Source organism: Limanda limanda, chromosome 18 (assembly GCF_963576545.1).
Source record: "Limanda limanda chromosome 18, fLimLim1.1, whole genome shotgun sequence".
Classification (NCBI taxonomy): domain Eukaryota; kingdom Metazoa; phylum Chordata; class Actinopteri; order Pleuronectiformes; family Pleuronectidae; genus Limanda; species Limanda limanda.
In genome coordinates, this window is record NC_083653.1 from 17,135,684 (window position 1) to 17,154,991 (window position 19,308).

The following is a 19,308-nucleotide window of genomic DNA, read 5'->3' on the forward strand; positions in this document are numbered from 1 at the left end:
GATATATCATAAATATATACTATGAAATATGCAGTATATTATAAAAAAGGTTAACCCTATATAGAATAGTATACGATTGCATAGCATAGCATAGCATAACAAACCATAATATAGTAAAGCATTGCATAGTATTGTTTGGCATGGTATTATAGGCTTTAGCATAACCATGGTATTCTTGCCAAATTAAAAGTCTTATTTACAGACTTACTTGTCAGTTGAGCCAGTGTTGTTCCAATGCCATGAACACTATATACATCATAGATCACTTGTTGATGGCCTTAAATAGCCTCTGCAGACCCCGATGAGTCAACATTAATCTTCAAATAATTGCAAGTGAATACAATAGATTGTTGTGCGGTATGACTCTGGACTGGTTTATTAAATCAGTCACAATGCTACAATCAGGCTGTGAGTCATGTACACATGTAATATACATGTATATTGTTGAGTTCACCTGGTATATTATTTGATCTGATGTTTTCTGCATTTATCAATGGTTCCCTCTTGTTTAATCACTATAATAACTTATATAATAACAACTGGTATCCGCACAATGTATTAGAATGTATAGACAATGGGGGGAAATCGCTGGCAACAGTCCAAGCTGCCATTCAAAGACAGGTAATTGTTGTGCCAGGCTACACATTTCCAGTATGTATGTACAGACCGAGACACTGGCTCTGTCCATGGTGCTGAAATGGTTGTAAATGCTTCATGAGTTTTGTTTAATCCCAACTTTTACCGAAATAGCTTTTTTGTTGTCCTTGTGATACTGAATAATTTATATGGAGCAGTCGCTGCGCTGTGACATTTGCTCACATCGTCCCCGGGTATGTGCGGGGGCCGGAGAATGAATCCCCCACCAGATCTCAGAAAAGGTCAAGTGATATTGATCTCACAATGCAAACGCGCGCTGTGTTGTCGGAATCAAATCTCCAAAGTTTGGGTCAGGTCGAACATTTTTCAGGTCAGTTCGGGGATCGTCGTTAGATACAGTCTGGTGTGATGCCTTTTTTACAAGCTGCAACTCGTGGACCACGTGTGGAATTGGCAGATTCGTCGAAATAGTCAGAGAGTGAATTCACATTGAGGTTGGTCAATCCGCGGTGCGTAAAATGCGCACACTGGGGTGGAGACTTATTTGGAGAGGCAGCAGCACAGATCGCAACAGAACGCAAAAAGCACGACTCACTGCATCCACAGGTTGCTGCGCGGATCTCTGCACCTCTCTGAGCATCTTGGCAACCCAGACTGAAGAGTATAGACACCCGGTGGACATGAACTGAGAGCTGCGTTTGGCTGAGAGGTTTGGATTGCGCAGACGCTCAGGAGCAGAATGCCAAATCCACAGCCTTTAAAGACTCCACTTTACAGTTCCTGGCCAATTCGAATTGCATTGCGCAGGACTTTTCTGTCGTAAAAATATATATCTCAACGTTTCTTCTGAGGACAGTGCGTTTTATATGAGGCCACCATGCCACAGGTCCCTTGCTGCAACTGCGCCGCGGTGACAACAGCAACATAATGGCATGTCGGAACGGCTGCTGCGGCTCGGGTCCAATAAACGAGGATAACGCGAGGTTCCTGCTTCTGGCGTTGTTCATCATCATCTATCTCTTCTGTGGCGCCGCGGTGTTCTCCGCGCTGGAGCAGCCGAAGGAGCGAGAGGCGAAGGAGCGCTGGGTGCAGAGGTTCGAGCTTTTCAGCCAGCAGTACAACCTGAGCAAGAAGGACCTCAACAACTTCCTCAGAAACTACGAGGAGGCGAACGTAGCCGGGATCCGTGTGGACACGATCAGACCTCGATGGGACTTCACCGGCGCGTTTTACTTCGTGGGGACTGTTGTGTCAACCATCGGTGAGATGAGGAAGCTGACTTGTAAAAATTGTGTAACAACTACAACATCTCAGGCAGATGTCTTCCTTCAAATTTTTTTTCATTTAAAAATCGATTTGACTTATATCTTTGAGGATAGTCAATCTTTAACTTGTGTGTATGTTATGCCGGCTGCGTGCACTTGTGATTGCAGCTTCTTTGTTTCTCCTCCATCACAGTGTCACCCTAATTTTCCATATTAGTTTGTCAAGCAAATTTCCTTATTGATTGCGTTAAATACAACTTAATTCATTCAACTTGACTGTAATTATAAAAGGATTTAGTGGCTGCAAGACTGATCAAATGATTCCAAAAACCTTCGAGAACGTCCAAATCAATTCGCACCAGGAGCCTCTGAGATATTTCACTATAGAGACATCCTGATTTCTAAAGTCAAACCTTGTCACATATATTATAAGCATCATTTTTATGCATATTAATTGATATGGTTTAAAAATACTGCGGAACATAACTCGACAAACAACTGACTGATCTGTGGTATCACAAGACTTGATATTTATATGATTGCAAGTATGACTGCATTAGCTAATATTACATATGAGAGCTGCATTCATCATAGCATCATTTGATGAAGTCATCATTGCTGTAACCTCCTGCACAGAAAATGTATAATGTAATATCCCAGCTTGTTACTATGAATCCAGCTGCCTGCAGAGATAGAGTTTTTCTGATCATGTATTTAGTGTCATCAATTTAGGCAGTCTCTTTCTTTTCGTCTTCTTTTTATCTGACACTCTGAAACTGCCCTGATTGAATCACCCCCCCCCCCCCAGGAGGAGAAAGGTTCTTTGACAACAAGGTACAACCCTTTGTACTCAAAAAATGTCAGAGATGAAGCTATTGTAACTGTGTCTCCAGGGATTGTATATTGGTAAGAAACATTCAATCACAGAACCGGACGTTTTTCCTCTGTCTTACATGTTACACTACGCATGGCTGGTGGGAGATAAAGACAGCATCTAGAGCGGAAAATACAATATACTTTTTAAATCAGCTTTCTTTTAGATGTTGGGTCAATTGTGCGACCATGGTGATGTGTTTTGTTTACAAATTCAAAGAAAAAGGGTTTTATTACAAGGCAAATTTGGTTGCCTCTAAATGACGTATTCTAGATAACAGAAGGTGCAGTGGTATTGTATCTACTCTTTTTCATAATTTCAGCCTGATGGAAAAAAACATGAAATAATCGCAACTGTGGGTTGTGGTATAATGCTGTGTTTCCATTATCCTGGATAGTCCCCTGTTCCTATGTTATATAACACATGGTATACTGTAAAGTGGGACAAGTAGCAGTATGTAGGCATCTCATCTTTTTTTCTGTTTTTTTCTGTTGTTTTATTACGTCTGAATAACACCATTGACTTCAATTGTATTGGATTCTGCTCCCACCCCTGAACTCCAGAAGTGTTCCACTAATTTCTCTCCTTTCGTTTGTGAGCTGTGTATTTTATTAAATGGCTTTAATGACTAGTCATCAACACATACAACCAGCCTCATGAAACCAGAGGGAGGGGAAAACACACCAATAAAAAACCTACTCATTTGGCTTAATGGGAGAAAACTCCTGCTCAATTAGCAACCTGAGATCCGATCTGAATGTGGAGGTAATCAAACCCTCCACAAGACGCCTGCCTGTGGAACAGCGGCAATTAGTCAGGCTGCAGAATATGTTCTTAATGACCCGAGATACAGAAATGTTGGTCTTTGTTTTCCTAAAGAAAAGGGCTCTCTTGTCATAAGAGTTTACAGCTGCTATACCTGAAAATAGTCCATTAGTCACCCCCCCCCCCCCCACCACCACCACCACCCAAAGAAAATTCAACAATGTTATGAATATAGTAAATGAAATAGGGAGAGCGGAGAGACAGACGGTGCTTCACTGAGCTTTAATTGTTAAGTGATTGAAGAGGACAAAGGCGCTGTCAAGACAAAGACCTCTCACTATGACAACCATTTAGTTCACCTGCCTTTTCTCATGAGATAAAGACGGACAAACACTGTCTCTGCTCCTCCCAGCGTAAAACCAGCTGATTTCTCTCAGTTTCCAAATAACAGTGTAACCCACACATTGGGACTGAGGCAGTAATGTGCTCAGACTGAAAACACCTCAGCTCTTAAAGTGGGTTGAGCATGTGAGTGACAGAAAGAGAGGGACAGTGCATCACCAATGGCCACCCTCGAGGGCTGAGGTTGTTCAGTGGATATCTTTTTTAATTAGAAGCAGAGCAGATACACTGTAAATGCAAACATCGTATTTAATTAAAAATAGTAAATTGACTTAAATCAGTTTTATCAAAATGCTATTAACACTCGCTTTTAGTAAGTTACTTGTACTTTGTGGTTGGAAAATCTCACCAGCTCAGTCTGCTTGAGCTGGATTCATTTAGAAAAAGTAAGTTTTTGATAATTGTGCTTTTTTTCTGTGTTGGAATGTAAGTACATTTACTCAATACTGCACTTAAGTACAAAGTACTTCAAGTACTTGAGGTTTTTTTTCATATTACTTTCTACTTTTACTCCACTACATTTCAGAGGGAAACATTATATGTTTTACATCACTGCATATGTAATTATATACGTGATATATAATAATAATCACAAGAGCCATTTTCCTCTATTGAGTATGCTACTTTTTACTTTTAATATTTCAAGTATTTCTTTTTGTGTTCATATGTTTTTAATTGAAATTTTCACTGACGTTTCACTGACTGCGCATGAACTACTCAGCTTCAACTCAGCTCAGCCTCTTTCATCTGCATCTCAGGTAAGTGATGGATCACTCTTTATGATAAGTTAGCTGTTACCTGCTGCTGCTAAATGTGGAAATACTGTTGATGGCTTGCCTTGTGTTTTCTGCTAGTTATATTTGATCCCGGTGTTATTCTTGTCATTATATATTGGCATTTAAATGAATGAGTGAGCAGTTAGCGTGATGCTAAGTAGCGTTAGCGTGATGCTAAGTAGCGTTAGATTGCCTCAGTAGGGCAGGCCAGTGTGGGAAAAAGGCCTTTAACGGACTATTTTCACATCTCAGTCGGTGAACTAAGGGTTTAACTCGACTTGACATCAGTGTGAGTGGGTTATGAAACAGTGCGTGTGGGTTTTATTTAGTTTCTGCGGAGTTTCATAAATAGTTGGCAGGGAAGCTAAGCTAACGCACGTTAGCATTAGCCACGTAGCTCCCTTGACCGGAGGTTTCTGCTGTGTGAGTGGGCGTGCGAGAGAGGGGGAGCCTGTCCCCGTGAATACACGCTACTTCCCCGGATGCACGTCAGGTTTCAGCGCCGTGCTGAGCCAAGCAAGGTCCCCTGAAGTCTCGGCTGGTTGGATTTCTGTCTGTGTAAAATGTGGACTAAAAAATCATTCACTCGCCTTAAAGCTTAGTTTAATTTATATACTTCTGGCGGATGTGTGTCGCACGGCTCTTACTGCTCAGTGGCCACTGTTTAAATTATATTTTTTTCCCTCTGTTGCTTGTGTATTCAGTACTTTCCCGACTGAAATGTGCCTACTAAACTTTCCAAAACTGTTGAATTAGTGACCACATCTGTAATAGATTTGTATCCTCTTTGGACAAGCAAGTGCTTGTCTTTTACTTTTAGTTTACGCTTGTGTGTGTAAGTGTAAAATGTTAATTTATCCAATTGAATTTAAGGTAATATTTTTTTTCCAGGTGCATGAATACCCTTCAACTTCAACTTATCAAGAGGTATGTATCAGACTTATATGCATAATACAATATGCTTGGATATAACATTTCACATACATGTGTAAAGGATTGTACACCGTTTGTTTTGCAATACAACATTTTATTATTACTACTTTTTGCATACATTTTTGCTGGTTAAAAAGCAGATTTGCTGCAGATATTGTAAAAAAAGGAGCCTGCTGTACACAACATGGTTGAACGATGGCCAGCACTCTTCACAGAGAGACAGGTAAGATATTTTTGTTCTCAACGAATAAAATAATGCCAGTCAAAAAGAAATTTAAGGTGTGTAGCTAGAAATCCAAACACACTTGTTGGAATGTTAACACCTCTGCCATCTCTCCATCCCTACCCACCCCTCTCTTTACTTTTTAAGGTGTTTGCCGAGTTTAATAGAATCGCCAGTAAGAATCTTGAGGGAGACTTCTTTGAGGCTCTGGACCAGTACACCCCGCGGTTCATCGAAATTTTCAAAACAAAAAAGGGAACTGTTGGCCGGAAACTCAGTGAGCTGATGCAGCACATGAGCTGGATGGTAAGTAGGTTCATTTTGCTTTTGATCTGTATGATAGCTTATCAATCAAGTTCTAAATGAGATGATCCAGACCAACCTGTTCTATTTTCTGTCTGAACTGTGCTTGTGCCAAATAACTCTGTTAACTGGTCTTTTCTCTCTCTGTATCATTAGACACCAGACGTGACAGTACTTCACTCTGTTGTCTTCAAAGGCATTCCGATTTTACTTGGTGACGACTCCAGTGAATTCTTCAAGACATGCTCTGTAAGTACTTGCACATAAGTAAAAGTTTGGTGTGCATTAATATAAAACTATACCTGTGCTGACAGAAGATGTAATTCTATCTGCACAATATACAACATACATTTTGTACTCCACAGCTAATATGAGAGGTATTTAAATAGCCCGTACATAAAAATGTACATTAATTCATTTTAAATCTAAGGAGCAGAAGTCTAGGTTGAAAGGTCGGTGTCACTGTTCAAGAATATATGGACCTTGTGGACCATAGCTTCAGTTTAACCATACCAAATTTATTTTGTTTGACAATCCATGTGAACACACATTTAAAACCATATTCTCTAGCAAATGCTTTCAACACTAAAAATTAATGTTTTAGAAAAGCATAAATTGCCAATACTGAAGAATATGTGTTTGTGTGTGTAGGATACAGCAAGAGACGAGGCCCTAGAATGCATCACTGTTGGTGTGCTGACAGTTGTCAGTGAAGATAGTCCTCAAGAGGGTCCAAGTTCAGTGGACCTCCAGCCCATCTCCACTGCCATCATTCTGGAGGGAGGTATCGTCATGGATCGTATTAAAAACTTGCCTGAGGCAGTTTGTCTGTTGTTTGGGCTTACATTTGCTTTGCATTTGGATTACCCAAAATGCATGGCAAATACACTCAACTTCATTCAGACTGTGATGCTTGGACTGGGAAAGAAAAACCTCCCACCAAAACTGTTAACTCTGAAGAACAGTCTCCTTGATTAGACTAGTAAAGAGCCATCAGCTGTCAGCAATTTGCAAGTTATAATAATGTTCTCATGTTATCAGATAAAGTTTGATGCTTTCATGCAACTGAGCTGGCTTGTTTACGATCTCAATTTAAAAAAAAAAATCCATTCAAGTCTGTACCATGTTATGCTGGTATGCTAATGCTGATGTTTATTGTTCAGCCTAGATCTGTAAATGATGCAATTATGTTTTTTTAATAAATGTTGTAATGCAGCTGAATCAACCTAGTGAGTGTTCTTTTAAAGTATATTTTTGTGGTGTTTTTGCCTTTATTAGCTAAAAATAGATAAGAAATAGGGGAGAGAGAGAGAAAAAGGACAAGGACCCATTCAGGGTAATTAGTTTGTTTAATTTAAGTGAACTTGAAAAATTAGTGAGTAGTAAGTTGTAGGTATTTAGTAATTCTAAGTGGGGTTAAATTTGTATCAAGCAGTCCGCACAAATTGAAAAAATTAACTTAACACTAAGCATGGTTATTAAGTTACATGAACTTAATTTTTTTTTGTTAGTTGTACTACTTGATTTAGTACTGCACACTTAAAATAAACAAGCTTTTCTAACTCACTAATCTTAAGATAACTTGGCTTAATTTTTTGAGGCAACAAGTTTGCATACTTTTTTTAAGTAAGGTCAACTAATTAGACTTTACAGTGTAATACTTTTTTTCCGTCTTCATTAATGACGGAGACAATGTGAGAAAAGTGTTTTAAAGGTGAATTAAAGCAACTGTAGGCAAATGACCATCCTCATCTCCACTACCAATAATCCACCATTACAGTGCGTGTGCGTACTGGTTTTCTTTTCCTCCTTAGCACCTTTTCCAGTAACTTGTCATGGCCACTAAACCTCATAGGGACTAAAATCTAGTTCCAATGAGGAAATGGTTAAGGTCAGGTGTAAGATGTGGACTGTGATAAGTTTAAGGTTTGGGTCAGGTATAACTTGGTCATGGTAAAGGCTAGGCATAAGGTTTTGTGTAGGCTGTCCATTATGAATGGAACTCAATGCAGTGTTCTAACAAGGATAGCTGTGCAAACCTGTGTGTGTGAGTGTGTTTGTGGACCAGGTATTACTCATGTAGTGGGGACCCTAATATGTTAAGACATTATGGAGACTTTAGTGACTATGGTAAAGGTTAGAGTAAATCTCTGCGAAATCAATGAAAGTCAATATAATGTCCTGTGAAGTCATGGAGAAACAAATGTGAAGTGAAATGTACTTTAATGTAAAATGGTTAATGGATTGTATTTATATTGGGTTTTCTATAAAGTACAGTTTTGCTAATCATCCATTAACTTACATTGATACATGCGTGTATGTGCAGCACTTTTTCTACACTTTACTCTGCCAGCACAGCCATCAGAGGCAATTAGGGGTTCAGTATTCTTGCCCAAGGACACTTCAGCATGCTAAATGGGATCGAACCGCCGACCTTTTGGTTAGTGGACAACCAACTATACCTTTTGAAACACAGCTGAATTAATTGATTCTCTCCTTTTATTCAATAGCACATTACTTAATAGAAAGTGAGGAAGTTCATTTACTCTTTCAGTTATTCACTGTCATTCTATCTTGTAGCTTTCCACTTATCAGAGAATATTTTTGGTTTTCACTCAGGGTTTGGAATGACCACTCCTGCTACCATTGGAGGAAAAGTCTTCCTGATGTTCTACGGCCTACTTGGCTGTGCCGCCACCATCCTCTTCTTCAACCTCTTTCTGGAACGTGTCATCACTGTTATCGCTGTGGTCCTCAAGTCCTGTCACAAACAACGCCACAGCAAGGCAATACTTCCGCAAAACGGCCGGCAAGTCTCAGAGGAAAACAGGGCAGGCGGCGCCGCGGGCAGCAGAAGAGGAAGAGGTGAGGATCTGGCTGGCTGGAAGCCTTCAGTCTACTGCGTCATGCTCATTCTGGGAGTGGCAGCCATCTTGGTGTCCTGCTGCGCTTCCCTCATGTACTCAGCAGCCGAGGGCTGGGGCTACCTGGACTCGCTATACTTCTGTTTTGTGGCCTTCAGCACCATCGGGTTTGGAGACATGGTGAGCAGCCAGCGGGTCGTCTACGAGGGCCACGCAACAGTGGCGTATCGGCTGGGCAACTTCTTCTTCATCCTGACCGGCGTCTGCTGCATCTACTCTCTCTTTAACGTCATCTCCATCGTCATCAAGCAGGTCCTCAACTGGTTGCTGAGGAGACTGGAAGCCCCCTGCCGCTGCTGCTTCCCTAGGAGGGGTCACCACCCGCACCGACACCCCAGACGGAACGTGGTGGCCCCGGGTCACCTGCGCTCTCGCAGAGACCCCTCCATCGAGACAGACGCCATGAACGAGAGCGAGACTGACACTGGGCGCAGGATGTCCGGGGAGATGATCTCCATGAGGGATTTCTTAGCAGCCAACAAGGTGAGAGCTGCAGGGCTACAGAAGGTTGTGGTTGAAGATTTCACATGATTAATATAATCAAACGTGTTATTTCACGCAGGATAATCAGTTAAATACCAAGAGTAATTAAATTTTACTAATCACATGAGTAGCTGACACATCATTTAGTCCAATAACCTTGTTCCCTGCAGTCATACTCACTGCAGCTATTACCTCCAACTTCAGCCGCTCTTATTCATCCCCATCATTATGCGCTTTGCTGAAAATGTTGTATTCTCTGTGGCAGCGTTACTATCAATGCAGAGATTCCTCATGAGTTACTTATGACACACATGTGACATATTATATAACAACATGCACATACCTATTATTATCATTGAAACTCATATTAATTTATTTTGGAATTGTTTTCTCTGAACACCAGTAATACCTTAATCTGCTGCTACCACCTCCTCAACAGCCGTAAGAGACACTCTGAGGCATCCGTTGTCTGAACATTTCCATAACTGCTCCCCCACTGTTGAGTCGAGAGCTCACACAAGGATTTAGCTGCATTTTCGCACCTGATGATCATTCAGATCAAAGGTCCCAGGTGTTTTGAGTGAGAACAGACTGAATGGTGTGATGCCATATAGCAAAGGTGCGATAAATCTGATGAGAAACCATCAACACAGACAGTTAACAAACCCAAAACATGGAAAACACATTGATATCAGTGTGATTTACACCTTAAGAGGATCGGTGCTGGTCCTTCTGATTTTTTAGCTAAATCATTGCTTTCAGTGTTGTGTCCTGCCTTCAGGAAATAGCCTGCCCACTCTCTCAAAGTACATCTCCCGCCTACTCACTTTTTATAAGTCACTCAACTATCTGTCAACCTGATCACTTAAGGAACTGAAGCCCAGAACACTGTTAAAACTCAGTTGAGGACTGTGTGGAAGTTTAGGTCAAAGCAGAGCAGACCCTGACATATTTTCTCCTCAGGTCCTGTAGCTTTATGTGTGTTATGACAAACCAATGTAAGCCTGTATACTTATTGGTATCCAAATACGAGGTACTGAAGGACAAGCAGCTCTTTCTGCAAAAAATAAAAGTCCCTCTCCACTTTAAAGGTCCTAGGCTACTAGTATCTACTACTACTACTACTAGTATCGTAATTCTCATTCTGATCTCATGCATCTCGTTTGTAAGAGATATGGAGATGGTGAGGAACAGACTCTGGAGCACTGGTCTGTATTGATCGTTAGCCTTTAGCCTAGCATGTAGCCTAGAGCGTCGCCCGGATCGCTTCTCTCACTTCTGTTTCCTGTCGCTTTTCTTGCCTGACTGCGGTTAACCGTTGCTCCGACTTCGCAGGTAATTTGTCCTCTAGTTTATAGGGAAAAAAAGATTTTCTCATTTGCTGTTGTGGGTCAGAAAGAGGCAGCAGTATTAAATTAAGACTGTTTCATAACCAGAACTCCTTGTACGGGCTTGAAATAACAGGAACATCACACTGTGTTGGATTCAAATTAAAGGAGGACCAACAAGTCTTCTGTAGAATAGCAGGTTACTGTGGTGAAAAACATGAAATCACTGACCCCTGGCCTTTGTTTTCCATAACATAGGTTAAAAGCCTCTCCTTTGATACATATATCTATCCATTCACTCTCCTCAATTCTTTTTAAATGACATCAGAGTCTTAGGCTACTTTTACGAGCACCGGCAAAATACAGGAATAGCCTATATATATCAATATATCAATGTATAATATACAGAGTAATGTAGCATCAGAGTATGGTGCAGCATGCTTTAATTTTCATTCAATCAATCAAGTTACTTTGTGGTCATGAAATTTCCTTGGTTCAAATGCATGCGTGAAGAATCTTTTTTCAAACAACAACCATTTTTTCATTGTTTACAAGAAGTGTCTGCAGTAATGCTAGCACCGCAATGAAGTGTTACTCTGTGGTGCTTTTATAATGATAAGCTGCTAATGATGACAATAATATTTACCATGTTCACTCTCATAGTTTAGTGTGTCAGCATAAAAACATTTCCTAATTGGTAGTACTGCTCATGCTGGTGAGAGTGGTAAATCTTAATATTAAACAACATCCTAAGAGGAATATAAAGGAATGAACCTTGTTTTGTTGGGATCTTCCGCTCAAAAATAACTAAGACAACTCCATGGGGACGCCAGACTAAGTTTTTGTCTACAATACTACAGATATTTATTTGAACAAATAGTTTCTATGCCGTTTTCCAAAGGAATCTCTATCCACAGAAGTCAACTTTTATCTTAAAAAATATCTTCATCCAGATGAGAACAGAATGATTACTACAAATGCTAAAAAAACTATGCCAGGCCAGTAGGTGGCGATAAAGTCTACATCAACAATCAGTTAAATACCAGAGCTGAACATTGTGGTATTATTGGGCAAGGGAGATTTCTGTGAAGGCAATGTGGTGAAGTTTTGCTGAATTTGAGCTGAAAACTTGTAATTAGAGCTAGCAGTGCTTACCAAATATAGAGAAACCAATATATAGCTGCCATCGTTGTTTTTGTTCGGTGTATCCTCATAACACATGAGGCATCAAAATCACCCAAAGGCAACATTTTACATGTACACAATAAAAATCTGCACTTTGGAAGGGGTTTGTAAAAATTTCTGTTTAGGTCCAAACACTAAGGGAAAGGTTTGTTTTGCACAATATTCGCATTAGGGTCGACAGGGCGTAAAAGACAGTGGATCACCAAAGTCAATAGGGTCTATCCTTCTAAGGGGTATGACAGTATGGATAAAATTACATGGAAAACAAACCATATGTACCAAAGTGGTGGCTTGACAAACTCCATCTCCATTGCATTAGATTTAATATTGACATTCTCTACACACTTTGCTTTCAGGAGGGAAAATGAAAAGGGAAGGTTGCTGTGTGCGAGAGTAAACCAGTATCCGGTTTGTTTGTCTTCTTTGTTCAGTTAAAAGCGACACAGCAAGTGGAGAGGAAAAACACCATCTGCTGCCTTTATGTCAGACCTGTAAAATCAGATGTACCTGCCACCAACACATTGTCTCAGGTTTCACAAAGGCATCACAGGTTCTCACCTAACACTTCCAAGCACAGACAACAAATATTTCCTCATGTGTTGATTCCTCCCCCCCTCTCTCTGCAGGTGAACCTGGCCATTATGCAGAAGCAGCTTTCGGAGATGGCCATCGGGCACCCGCGCCAGTCCAGCTCCAGTTCACGTCAGAACGGATTCTCAGGAGGGGTGGGCGCCCTTGGCATCATGAACAACCGACTGGCAGAGACCAGCGTGGACAGATAGAAGGAACAGAATAACTTATTTTTTTTCATAGGATACAAAAGGCTGCAGGAATCAGGAAGCACAAACCCAATGACTGCCTTCCTGAAGGAAAAAAAAACGAGTTGAGCACAAGACGGAATTTATTGTGACAAATTATATCCTTCTCGTTGACAAGTAGGCCGACCCCCAGCAGCTACAGCTTAGAATTAAACCATCTCAGACCCACTCCCCCCCTATTGAAGAACATGACTCTATGAATGATGCATGATAGGTTTGCTGAAGTCTCACATCTGGATCAGGCTCATATTGCCGGAACGTTCCCCTGTGAGGAATTTGGTTTCCATGGTGATAAAAAAAAAAGCCTTTCCAGATCCTGTGTATCTACTCTTCAAAGACCTGACACACACTACATGCTGCTTCACACAGAACCACAACTTCCACTCATCTGCAGTACTTTACAACAAGCACTAATGTGACTGTGTCCACACTGTTCCTGTCTCTGTCAAGGACGTTAACGAGAGAAAATAGCTTTAATAAAATGGGTGTTTCCTGGTTGTGTGTCGAACAGTAGCTATTACACAAAAGCATGGTGTGAAAGAAGCACAATTCATGATTCACACAAATGCTTCCTAGCCACCTTATATCTCGCTCCATAGCCACTGACTTAGGCGCTGCTTTCATGATCGCAACAAGAAGAGGACAACGCCTCCAGAGTTTATATCATTACAATCCAAACAGACCTATCTGAAGCTGAATGAGCAGTATGTTCTGTCTGGGGATGAAACCTATCATGTGCGACTGCTGTTTACCTCGATTTGCTTTGCCGTGCAGCCTCATAGCAGCCTCCATGCTGTCTAGGCCTTGAGGTCATTGGTATTGATATAAATACAGTGAAACAAACAGCTCCAGGTCTCCTTATTTGATTTCAGCTCAAAACTTTAAGGTGATTGTATTTTCCTTGGTCTGGATTCGAAGCAAATACAGTGAAGACAAAGGACCAGAGACAAAGACATGATTGTTAATAAAATGCCTGAGGAGCTATTGATTTTAGAGAAAGGAGTGACCAGCTACGAGCAGAAATATGTAGCCCCTAAGTCCAAAGGTGATACTTTTTTATCCTGTACTTGCAAGATATTAACCTCATTGCACACAATTAACATCTTGGGTGCACAAAATAATTAAAGTTGGAAATAGATTATAGAGCATTGTAGATGCTTCTCTAACGAGTTCACATAGAGAGAACAGAGAGAACTCAGCTAATTTCATTTAACAACATTCTTGCTGCTCTTTTATGGAGAAGCATGGTTGTCATTAGAGGGAATCATTTGCTGAACTTGATCACCATAAGGTAATGATTTAGTAGGAAAAAGATTTTTATTTAGTGTGAACAAGTATATATTGCTTGCGCGCAAAGATTTATTGCATGCAAACAAGTTATTTTCACGTGGCACAAGATGAAATCCACACATGCTGGGACTCCACACAAGTTTGACATGCAGACACTGCTTGATTAAGGTGAGGTTCTAGTCAAACTCCTTGTAAATAAATGTAAGAGGTTGCTGAAATTACAGCCTGAGAATCCTCCAGGTTGTTCCACCTCGCATGTCATCATCTGACACGAGTGCCTGACATACAGAGGCGAACTCTGTTGGAGACATCTCGACAAAATTACCACCTGTCAAAGCTGCTATTTCTGTAGTAAAAACAAAAACAGATTTCTGGGGGTTGTAAGAGTGTTGAGTCTGTGAGTAATCGGCTGCAAAATCAGTTCACAGCCTAAACTGAGAAGACGATCCAGATGGTACGCAGCATTAATTAAACATAAGCTGAGTAAAGAAAAAAGATACGAGCTGTAATTGATCATCTGCTACAAACACCCCAATCCCCCAGCCCCCATCCCATGCATAACACACAAAAACACACAAACACACACACCGCAGCTATCCAATCATAGCTTAGCAACAGTAACTAGCAAGGCAAACCTTTCAACACTTGGATTTCTCTGAATGTTAAAGTGCGGTGCATGGGGCCAAAATATGCATTTTTTTCAGTTGAATGGATAATGCCTTTTTTTTTATTTAAAATACCAGAAGTGAATGTCTGTTCCTCTGTAGTATGCTATCAGAGAGAGGATAACTGTAGCAGTCCTGTTCTTTATTGGATTTGGGAAATTCAACACCAGTGACCCCAGCCATGCATGCAGTAGTAGCTTCAGTCTTTTAACTTAATATCTTGTGTCCTTATCATTATCAATTATCATTTAAACAAATTGTGTGCTTGAAATGTAAAAATGTCAGCTGGAAGTGGTGTCATCGAATAATCTATTGGATCTAACATTAGCAACTCCCTTGATCACACTACAAAATGCGATTCAAGAGGCTCATTGACATGTCGCCTCCTGATTGGTTTCATGAAACAGTGACAGCCAATCAGAGAGCAGGGTGGGGGTGAAGGTTGGTATAATGAGGTGGAAACCCGGAGGAGGAATACAACATCAACAAACATGGCAGAGAGAATGGATCAACAAACCAGGGATGCTGGAAGTCAGTCAAAGATGGGGCTGCTACAAGAGAATATCTATATCATGACATTATAGTGAATACAATGCAACTGAGTCAAGTTTTTTGCATTAAATTAAAAGGTTGAGATACATTTTACTACCAGTTTTAGACTATACCGGAGAGCAAACGTATGGCTTTAGGGTTATTTAAGAAATGAGATATTTTTCTTTAAAATAAGTCTAACTCACTATGTCCACCATGAAATATTTTCAGTTTGTAACTTACGTCTGCCCTATTTGTGCATCAGATTGGCAACACAGAAAATACACTGAATATTCTGAAATTAAATGAAATATTATATTAAAAAAAAGGAGGCCTACTGCCATTTTACTCTCAAAATGTTACTCTAACAAATTACATGACAGTTTTTTAATTTAAATCTTTGGTCGACTTTTTGCTTTGCAGTTGAAGCCCCTTGCCAGTAGGGCGTGCTGCAGCCCCCTCAGCACCACTACTTCCAGCGTCCTTGCCAGAAACATAGCTAAATTAGTTTAAAGACCAGACGTACTAGATAGAGGTTTCTCTTGGTGGAAACTTGTGCAGTTTATTACCCCTATTGTCAATCATTATTGTAGTATGAACTTACTATTACTGCAAGACTCCCGATCACAAAACAGCGAGTGGTGTAGTGTGACCTGCATGGGGATCTGATAACTTCAAAAGTATGAACATGACTTTAGTAGGTGATGAAATATAATATCTGCCTGGCAAAAGTTTTTATTGGAAAGAAGGTAATCAGGTAGAAATGAGAAGCCTGTCCGTCGTACATCAAGGACCCGCTACTTTAACAATGACGAATTTGGAGGAATAAAATAAACATTATGATCAAAAACTTGAAATGAGCAGAGCAAGTAAAAGAAAGCTTGACAACAATATGTATTCAAAATGACTAAAGGCAACAGGGCTGGGAGAGTGAGCAGCTTTAGTCTGTGAAAATTTAATTTCAAATTAAGTTTATAGTGTATGTTATTACATGTTATGTACACAACAATAACAACAATGAGGATCCACGTACATTATCAGCAGGTCAGCTCATACACAGTTTAGAAGGAAAAAATGACGTGGACATGAACAAATCCCTAAATACTAGAACCCAATATCACACACAGAATATTGAAAGATACAAATATACATTGAATCTAAAAGACTCCACCCTTTCTGAGACAATCTCACTCACAGACACATTATCTGACACACACACTAGAGACATATTGCCTTGCCATTGCCAAAGCATGCTGCACACACACACACACACACACACACACACACACACACACACACACACACACACACACACACACACACTCACACACACGCACACGCACACGCACACGCACACTCACACTCACATTCACACTCACACTCACACTCACACTCACACTCACACTCACACTCACACTCACACTCACACTCACACTCACACTCACACTCACACTCACACACACACACACACACACACTGAAGTGTACACACAAAAGATAGCTGAATAGAGAATCACAGACCATGTCAGAGAAGCTGAGCCTACACAGATAATAATAGCTTTGAACAAATGATTGTGTGTTCCAATCTGTTTGCGTTTCCGTGTTTCGGACAAATACGGTACGTGTGTGTGTTTAATAAGTGAGACTTGCACAGACTCACAAATACAAAGAAGATTTTTCGTGAGTCACAACGACCACTGTCGTATCTACTGGACTGGTGACAATTTAAAATTTACTCCAACTGAACAATCATGTGGGATTTTGAGAATAAAGTGAAGTGGATTTCTTTCCCTTATTGCATTTTTCTATTTTGGGGGTGGAGTCGGTGTAGGACTTATATATTACATTACATTTATCTGATGCTTTTATCTAGAGTAACTTACAATAAGTCTATTAATATTATAAACATTTTTTTTAAATATTAATGCAATACTATACTTTCAGTATATGTATACTCACATTAGACACTATGCATGTGATAGTCCTGTTAAAATCAGAGGTTTACAAACTAGGGGGTTGCATAAATGCCATCATGCTGCACCAGAGGGAATAGCTACACAAACAGGTACACCCTGTCACAATTAGCTAATTACCTTAATGACTTAATTAGGATGGGAAGAATGCGTTGTCAGTGTTGTGTGCATAATTATTGATTTATTATTGTGCAAGAGTTTGACAGGGGAGGTTAAATAGCAGGTGAGCCAATTAAACAATCTATGTGATCAACATGGCTGCTAGACCCAGATGGTACGTGGTGCTAGTCAAACATATGTAGAGCAATTAATGCATTAAGAAAAACAGTATCATGGCTGCGGCTTTATTACATGGTCTTGACTGTTGCGCACCCACATCACGGCCTTGTACAGTGATGAGCAAGCTGCCCTTAAAGTCATATGTCAAAGTTCACCTATTTTGTTAAATTTGTGTAGAACTGTAGAAGACCACCTGCAGACCAGAGCATCAAGACATGAAGGTATGATATTATCACATTATACATTAACCCATCAACCCACAATTTAGTGGACAGTAAAGATGATTTGTTTGAAATATTCCAATAAGAATAGGTTTTATTTTAATCAGCATGAAGGGTCAATTATTTACGGTTGTGTTTGTACTGTTCAATTGAAGCAATGTGTAGTCCAAATAGTACTACAATTTTAATTTCAATTCGTGATAGTGTCTAATGCAGTGATGCCAGGGTTACGGCCCGCGGGCCGGACCCGGCCCGACTGTACATCACATCCGGCCCGAGGGTGATAAGGGGAGAATATAAATTTTAATTTAATTTTGATGGAATTTAAAAAAAAAAAAAAAATTAAAATTTTCGGTGGACTCCGTTAGTCGGTCTGTTGCTGCTGCCCGCCTCAGCAGCGCCGGTAGTGCTGATCGAGATGTTGTCAAAGAAGAGGAAGGTCGACACTGAAGCTCGCATCTTTCAGGATAGATGGAGAGAAAATTATTTCTTTTGGGAAGTAAGAGGCAAACCCGTGTGTCTTATCTGTCGTCAACAAGTGGCTGTACTAAAGGAGTACAACATCAAACGACACTACGAGACCCACGCCGAGAAATACGGCGAGTACACAGGGCAACTCCGGACTCAAAAGCTAAACGAGCTAGCATCATCGCTACAGAAACAGCAAGCCGTATTCTCCAAATGTCGAGATACACACGAAGGTTCGTTTTATTTTAATACATATTGTAACGAACTGATAGTTGAGTTCTGTTCTGTTTGACTGCTTGATATGTGGTTGTTATGAATGTTCCGCTAAGTACACCGTGTTGAATAAGTACTGAGATGTCCTGAGTGTCTGTGAATAGGTCGGGGTCGGACATGTGACAGTTCTTGACCAATGGCTGTGTGGGATGACAGGCTCTCATTGGCTGGTTCGTTGGCGTGTCAGGGGTGAATGAGGAAGTGGAGGGAGAAGACGAGTGTTGATAGATAGATAGATGGATAGATGGATAGATAGATAGATAGATAGATAGATAGATAGATAGATAGATAGATAGATAGATAGATAGATAGATAGATAGATAGATAGATAGATAGATAGATAGATAGATAGATAGATAGATAGATAGATAGATAGATAGATAGATAGATAGATAGATAGATAGATAGATAGATAGATAGATAGATAGATAGATAGATAGATAGATAGATAGATAGATAGATAGATAGATAGATAGATAGATAGATAGATAGATAGATAGATAGATAGATAGATAGATAGATAGATAGATAGATTACTTTCCGAAGGGAAATTAAGTTGTCATAGCAGCCGGTACATTTGATTACAATAAAATACAAAAATACAATACAATAGAATAAAATAAAAAATATTGAGGTAGAAAGAATAAAAAACAGATGGTAATGTTATTGTTAGACAGTATATAAGAATAGTACAGTATATATAGTATATAATATAACATAATATATATTTATA

The 19,308-nt window shown here is 40.0% G+C and overlaps 1 protein-coding gene across 1 annotated transcript; it reads left to right on the forward strand.

Annotated features, from left to right (window-relative positions):
- The first annotated feature begins 1,524 nt into the window (after positions 1–1,524).
- On the forward strand, positions 1,525–12,840 carry kcnk13b (potassium channel, subfamily K, member 13b). Its single transcript, XM_061091919.1, has 3 exons — positions 1,525–1,858; positions 8,758–9,545; positions 12,685–12,840. Exons 1-3 carry the CDS (start codon positions 1,525–1,527, stop codon positions 12,838–12,840), a joined length of 1,278 nt encoding a protein of 425 aa, XP_060947902.1.
- Positions 12,841–19,308: the final 6,468 nt, after the last annotated feature.